Below are 7,882 nucleotides of genomic sequence, written 5' to 3' on the forward strand. Positions count from 1 at the left end.
TCCTCTGCCCCTTCGAAATCCAGCTTGCACTTCTGGGAGTTCTCGGTCCACATACTGCCTAAGCCTGCCTTGTAGAATTTTTAAGCATAACCTTGCTAGCGTGTGAAATGAGGGCAATTGTGAGGTAGTTGGAGCATTCTTTGGCACTGCCCTTCTTTGGAATTGGGATTCATGGAATCCGCTCCTTGCTACGATTGTATCGGCTGCTTTTCTGAGCCTCTTGGCTGTTGCGCATGTCTGGTGTCTGTGTCAAGGGTCATTGTCCTTGGGATTTTGGGGGAGTCGTTTAACTGCCCCCCTCCCATTCCTGGTTTGAACAGCACCCACCCCCGCAACACAGATGGATCTAGTCTCATGGCATGGGGGGGGGAGGGGAGGATTTTGCAATGTAAACATTGTAGGAGGGTCGGGACCCACGTTGCGCAGCTGGTTTTCCGGGATCAGCCCCGCCGCCGCCCTCCTGATCCACTAAGGGGGAAAACCTTCCTCTCCTGCCCCCCCTCAGTTCTTCCCCTCCCCTCCCAGCACATCCTCCTCTCACCCCCCCCCCCAATCCCAAATCCCCCCAATACGTTGCTCCTCCTCCTCCAATCCGGCTTCTGTTCCAGGAATGAGGGGTGTGAGCCCCCTCCCAAACTGCCTGCTTTTCCCGGAAGTGGAGGTTCTCCCCGGATTGCTGCTCTGCGCCATAGCTCTAGGGGCTCGCGCATTTACAAAGGGGAGGGAGCAGACAGGGGACCCCCCCCCCTTTGATGTTGCTCGAAAGGAAATCAGAATTGGGAGCGAGGGCAAAGAGGTAAGGGGGCTGCGGGGGGGGGAAGAAAAGGACCCAGAGACCCCCCGCCAGCTCCCCAGACTGAGCGCCTTTCGTGGGCCCCGTCGGCAGGGTCTGGATCCCTGCACGCAGGCTGCGAAGGGGGCTTTCCTCGGCCCCTTAGGCGCCATGACGGGGCGGACACGGGGCACCCACCCAGGGGGTTCCCACGAGGGCCCCGTTTCCCCCGCGCAGGCATCGCTGGGACGCTGTGGGCTCCGCACGGAGAGAGGCGGGGCATGAAAGGGTTAAAGGGCGCGAGGGACGCCGGAATAGAGACCCCCCCGTCCCTCCCCTGCTCGTCTTGGGGGGGTGGGGGCTCCGGATGGAAAGATGGGGGGCGCAGGGCGAGGGGTGAGCCGAGAGCCAAGGGGGCCTCTGGGTGCAGGGGAGACTCCGCGAGAAAGAGAAGGGGGAGCATCCCTGGGGCAGGGGGAGGAAGACCAGTCTAGGGACATCCCCATCATGGCGCCCGTGGGGCCGCCTTGGCTTCTCTCTCCCGCCCAGGAATGGGTCACCCCTTCAAGGAGACCAGAGAGGGATCCCTGGAAAGTGGGGGGTCCAGCCCCCCCACCCCTTCCTGCAAGATCCATCCTCTTCGCACCCCATAAGCCCCTGCCATGCCTAGACTCAGGGGTTCTGCCCGCCCCAGTCCAACCATTGATCCCCTTGGAGAGGAGAGGAAATCCCGAGAGGAAGCGACTCTTTGTTTCCGCAATCCCACCCAGGAAGCAGCCAGAAACCTTTTCCTCCCTCTCAGGCTTCCATCTTTAAGTGTCTTTCCCACTGCCTGGTTCATTCAGGATGAGGATAATATACACCTGTCATCAGAAACAGGGGTGCAGAGTCCATGGAAAGACTCTCAGGATTGATATAGAAGTTGCACCACAAAAGCATTTCTATTCCTCTTATTATTTTTGTAGGCAATGTCAGAGTGACCGACAAGCTGAGATACAACCCACAAGCATCCGATGACAGCGACTGCATGAATATTCCCACTCAAAGGACCCATTTTCATGATAGACAGTGCCTGGGGCTGGAGGCTCTACACACAGGGTGTGCCTATGCGGGCCAAAGATTGCCAATATTAGCACAGGTGAGGCATGTGACCTTCCCAAATTTACAGACTGTATGTGAATTAGAATTTGTGGGTGGGATTATAGTTTACGCCTTTACGGCAACCCTGTGATTTTCTCCACCTATAACATTTCATGAGCTGATATAAATAACTTTAAAACTCCACAACAACAACAACAACAACAACAACAACAACATAATAATAATAATAATAATAATAATAATTGTAGTATTTACAGTATACCCCAGCCACTCTGGGCAGCTTACAGTAAAATATCAACATTAAAAAACCTCCTGATACAGGGCTGCCTTCCGCAGTCTTCTGAATGTTGGAAAGTTTATTTCCTTGACTTCTGAAGGGAGGGCGCTCCATAGGGTGGGAGGCCCTCTGCCTGGTTCCCTGTAACTTCCCTCCTGACAGCAAGGGAACCAGCAGAAGACCCTCGGAGGAGGACCTAAGTGTCCGAACTGAGCGATGGGGGTGGAGACACTCCTTCAGGTCTACAGGGCCGATGCTGTTGAGGGTTTTCGGTTGCAGATCTTCCTCCTCCATCATGTTCTCCAAGTCCGATGTATAGTTAGCAGAGTAGGAAAAAACATTGGAAGGTAGCAAAAAATCATTCAGCTGAGAAATAAGCATAACAGGAGCCAAAAAAAATAGCAAAAATGTAACTTAGAGTAAAACCCTAACTTAGCATACCGAAACACACAAGCAGAGTAGAGAAATAGCAGAATGGGAAATGGGACCAGGCGCCTTTCAGCCTTATAATTCAGAAAGAATTCGAGGTCAGAGTAACCTTGGGACGAGAGAACAAGCCTGGCTCACTCCAGTTCAAACCAGCTTCCTCTGGTTCCCAAACACAAGGAAGGTTCAGCATAACCTCATGACAACTTATTCCACCGCCTGCTCTCAGCAGAAAGGAAACTCCCTTATCTGCTCAAATGTTCCATCTAGAGAAAACACCAGCTTTGAATCACGCAGAGTAAAACCACCAGAACCTTCTTGAACCAATAGACTAGGAATGATCTCTATATATTAGATCAATACTTTTCTTGCCTGAAAAATGCAACCATGACACTTAAACGGTCAGCACCAACAGTGTGAATTCTGCTTGGAAATGCACTAGGAGCCAGGGAAGATCCTTTAGGACCAGCGGCTGCTCCCGTTCAGTTGTCTAGCTGCTGCATTCTGGATTACTTGCCGTTTCCGAGTCACCTTCAAATGTAGCCCCATGTAGAACACATGGCAGTAGCTCCAGGCACAATACTTTCATTAGCTTTGAAGGGGCCATTGGATACTTGGTGGTCTTTTCTTCAAAAGACAAATATTTCAAATATATTTACAGTGATGTATGATGTAAATAAAAGGGATCCAGGTGGAGCTGTGGGTTAAACCACAGAGCCTAGGGCTTGCTGATCAGAAGGTTGGCGGTTCGAATCCCTGCAACGGGGTGAGCTCCCGTTGCTCGGTCCCAGCTCCTGCCAACCTAGCAGTTTAAAAGCACGTCAAAGTGCAAGTAGATAAATAGGTACCGCTACAGTGGGAAGGTAAACGGGATTTCCGTGCGCTCCTCTGGTTCGCCAGAAGCGGCTTTGTCATGCTGGCCACATGACCTGGAAGCTGTACGCCGGCTCCCTCGGCCAATAATGCGAGATGAGCGCGCAACCCCAGAGTCGGTCACAACTGGACCTAATGGTCAATGGATCCCTTTACCTTTACCTTATGATGTAAATAGTGTTTCTGTTTTCCTTGTTCCACATTGGAGAGACTTTGATCCTCAGATCTGAGCTCATCTCTCTGCCTTAAACTGCTGTGTTAGTAGCAATGGAAACCTGGGCAGTGTGTTTGGGGTCCTGGGCTGCCTAGACAAGAAGACCCTCTTCTCAGCCTGGCCGGTATGGTCCCAAGGAAAGCAGAGCAGTAGGTTTGGCACCAGCTTGGCTGCAGGAGTTCCTAGAAGGAGGTGTGCAGGACACCATCCAACCGTCTTAGAGACACCACTCAAGATTTGTGTAGCCTTTTCTTCTCCTGAAGATAACTCATGAGGCAGCAAAGGTTTAGGACCAGAAATTTCCTTCTCAATGGGCTCCCTTCCCTGGTTGACGAGCTCCATCTGCCCTTCACTTTCCTCTGCAGCAAGGGCAGAATCTGCCGCCTTGACTGTGGGATTCATTGTTGTTCTCATCCTCTCCCTCCACCAGGGCCTGCCTCCACCTGCAGCAGAATTCCCCAACCCACCAAGGATTTGAGACACACCAGCTATCCGCACCTGGTTTAGCCGGCCGGTTGAAGCTGCTCCTGGGATTGTGGCTCCTGTTACACACTGACAGCTTCTGGAAATCACAGGTGAGAGATGTGTGCAGGGTGGGGACCAATGATGGATAGATTACCCCAGAAGGTGCGCTACAAGTCCCCCACCAAAGTACAGTTATCCATTTGCCTTTAATATCCTGCTTCTCAGTGTCACTTTAGGATAGTCCTGCGTCAGAAGACAAGATCAGGCAGAACATCATTATTATAATGAACAATGGGGGTGGGTGTTTCCGTCTGGGATTCCCATGTGCCAGCTGCTTCTCCTTCTGCTTCTCCTGCTCTCTCCATGCAATGTGAGGCATGTAGATGGAGGTCCATCTCCAAGAACAGGAGCTTCCCTGAGCACCCATTCAGCTGGCTCCAAGCACCAAGCCTTGTCACTAGTTCTCTGACTGACCCAGACCACAGTCGCTGGGAAAGACATAGCCCAATGGTCCGTATGGAACTCCTGAGGCCAAGAGGATTAAAGAAGATCTCGAGGTGGAAACGGGGGGGAACCACTTGATTTGAAAAGGCAATCCCACAGGCTGGGCCGTCTTAAGCATATGTGGCGCCGGGGTGCAAAGATGGACCTCCTGAGGCCAATGGGACTGTGCAGCTGATTCATGAAGATCTAGAGGTGGAAACGGGGGGCAACCACATGATTTGGAAGGCTGTCCCACAGGACGACAGTTTTCCAAGATGATGCTGTGTTATTAAAGATAATTGAGGATTGTGAGAGGCTGCTGATGCATCACTCTCATTTGACATCATTGCATTTTCATTTCTTGAAAATTGGGAACAAGGGTAGGACATGGGAGAATGTAGGAGATGTTGAAATAAGAGAGGTGCTAATGGAGTTTGATGTGCCCTTTTTCCTGTCTTCTCTTTCTTGAAACCCAAACAGGATTTCCTTTCCGTCCAAAAGGTGATGCAGAAGACAGAATTGCGGGGGACAGGACACCTTTGGTTTCATTAGGAATAGCCATTAAAATGTGTGAAATGTGGAATTTGCTTCACTGAATGAGCACACATAGTTCATATCAAGGAACTCAAAAAGGGAAGAACCCATTAAAAGGTATGGAGTGCGGAAAGAGCTTCTGTTTCAATGCAAAACTTAAAACACACGAGCAGATTCGCCCAGGGAGAAAACATTTTAAGTGCAGGGAGTGAGGGAAGAACTTCAGTCAGAGTGGAAACCTTTAATTGCACAAACGGACTCATAATAGGGGGAAACCATTTCAGTGCATGGAGCATGAAAAGAGTTTTGGTGATAGTGGACACCTTAGAAGACATCAACGGATTCACACAGGGGGGAAACCATATAAATGTATGGAGTGTGAAAAGAGCTTTAGTGATAGTGGAAGCCTTAGAAAACATAAATGGACTCACACAGAGGAGAAACCATTTAAATGCAAGGAGTGTGGAAAGAGTTTTAGTGATAGTATAAGACTTAGAATACATCAACGGACTCACACAGGGGAGAAACCATTTAAATGCACAGAGTGTGGAGAGAGCTTCAGTCAGAGTGGACACCTTAGAATTCATCAACGGACTCACACAGGGGAGAAACCATTTAAATGCATGGAGTGTGGAAAGAGCTTTAGTAATAGTGGAAGCCTTAGAATACATCAACGGACTCACACAGGGGAGAAACCATTTCAATGTATGGAGTGTGGAAAGAGCTTTAGTACTAGCGGAACACTTAGAAAACATCAACGGACTCACACAGGGGAGAAACCATTTCAATGTATGGAGTGTGAAAAGAGTTTTAGTAATAGTGGACACCTTCAAATACATCAAAGGACTCACACAGGGGAGAAACCATTTAAATGCATGGAGTGTGGAAAGAGCTTCAGTCAAAAACAAACAAAATGCCAAATGACTCTAAAATGAAAAAAACTATTGGTGCAACAGGAAGCTCCCAACAAAGACGGACCTCAATGGCGGATCACGAAATGGACTTGAAAGAATTGATTTGGAGTCTGAAGGAAGACATGGGAGAAGTGAAAAAAGACCTCGCCGAAATTAAGAAAGAGATGAGTGACAGAGTCAAAACATTAGAGGATAAAGTAGAAAAGCTGGAAGAAAAAGCTGACTGTGATATAAAGGACAAAGAAGAAATAAAGTGCCACATGAAGGAACTTGATGAGAAGAGTTTGGAAACAACAAGAGTAATAGAAGAACTAAAATTGAGAATACAAGAAATGGAAAACACAATAAAGAAAATGACCAAGGAAAAAAAAGACAATAAGAAAGAAATAGAAAAAGCAAAAAAAGACATGGAAAAACAAATGATGATACAAGAGGCACAAATGGATGCTGTCACAGTGGCCGGAGTGGACTACTTCAGAGTAACGACGCTACGCAGCTCTGCATTTTATTCTTTTATTGGTGCTGCGTATTTACAGTGCTCAAGTCATTGCTATTTACACGGAGCGATGTTGTCAGTCGGTTTCAGAACCTCCTAATGGCTTTTGGCGCGTCTTTCTCCAACACAAAAGCTTTGGCAGACCCATCCTCTTGCCCCTCCTCTTCCTGCGTAATTCTGGAGTTGGAGGGATGGGTCTTCCCCCCTTGCTTGCCCCTTCCTGTCCCACCTGGGACCCTGGCTCCTCTACCTTGCCTGAGCCTCGGACACGACTTCCTGCTTCCCCACTGGAATCGGAACTCTCCCTGCTTTCCCCTTTGCTCGGGGACGGGCTTGAACTCAGGAGGGGAGGGACTTCGCGATATCCCCTGTCCCTCACATCCACCCCCCTCCCAAGCTCTCCTTCACCCCTCCCCAGGCCCCCCCCATGTGTCGGTGACGACTGGAAGCCTAAGAACTCAGTGCTCTCCGAGCCCGTTGGTGTGAATACCTCCCCCCAGTCCTGCGAGCCCCCCCCTTCCGCCTGGGAGGATGGGTCTTCCCCCCTTGCTTGCCCCTTCCTGTCCCACCTGGGACCCTGGCTCCTCTACCTTGCCTGAGCCTCGGACACGACTTCCTGCTTCCCCACTGGAATCGGAACTCTCCCTGCTTTCCCCTTTGCTCGGGGACGGGCTTGAACTCAGGAGGGGAGGGACTTCGCGATATCCCCTGTCCCTCACATCCTTGCTGTCACAGTGGCCGGAGTGGACTACTTCAGAGTAACGACGCTACGCAGCTCTGCATTTTATTCTTTTATTGGTGCTGCGTATTTACAGTGCTCAAGTCATTGCTATTTACACGGAGCGATGTTGTCAGTCGGTTTCAGAACCTCCTAATGGCTTTTGGCGCGTCTTTCTCCAACACAAAAGCTTTGGCAGACCCATCCTCTTGCCCCTCCTCTTCCTGCGTAATTCTGGAGTTGGAGGGATGGGTCTTCCCCCCTTGCTTGCCCCTTCCTGTCCCACCTGGGACCCTGGCTCCTCTACCTTGCCTGAGCCTCGGACACGACTTCCTGCTTCCCCACTGGAATCGGAACTCTCCCTGCTTTCCCCTTTGCTCGGGGACGGGCTTGAACTCAGGAGGGGAGGGACTTCGCGATATCCCCTGTCCCTCACAGATGCGTTGGCCATGATGCAAATGAAGTTAAGGGAAAAGACATTAAGATTTAGGAATATTCCGGAAATGGAAAATGAAAACACCGAAAAAAGAATTGCCGCAGAAATAGCAAAATGGCTAGGACTGGACGAAGCAGGAATTGAAAAACAAATTGAAAAAGCATTTAGAGTAA

General features: G+C 50.0%; 1 protein-coding gene across 1 annotated transcript; it reads left to right on the plus strand.

Annotated features, from left to right (window-relative positions):
- Positions 1–582: 582 nt before the first annotated feature.
- Positions 583–6,491, plus strand: LOC118090890 (zinc finger protein 239-like). Its single transcript, XM_060279370.1, has 4 exons — positions 583–796; positions 1,738–1,910; positions 4,094–4,238; positions 5,092–6,491. The coding sequence occupies exon 4, from the start codon at positions 5,433–5,435 to the stop codon at positions 6,078–6,080; it is 648 nt and encodes a 215-aa protein (XP_060135353.1). The 5' UTR covers positions 583–796; positions 1,738–1,910; positions 4,094–4,238; positions 5,092–5,432; the 3' UTR covers positions 6,081–6,491.
- Positions 6,492–7,882: the final 1,391 nt, after the last annotated feature.

Source organism: Zootoca vivipara, chromosome 10, assembly GCF_963506605.1.
Source record: "Zootoca vivipara chromosome 10, rZooViv1.1, whole genome shotgun sequence".
Lineage (NCBI taxonomy): Eukaryota > Metazoa > Chordata > Lepidosauria > Squamata > Lacertidae > Zootoca > Zootoca vivipara.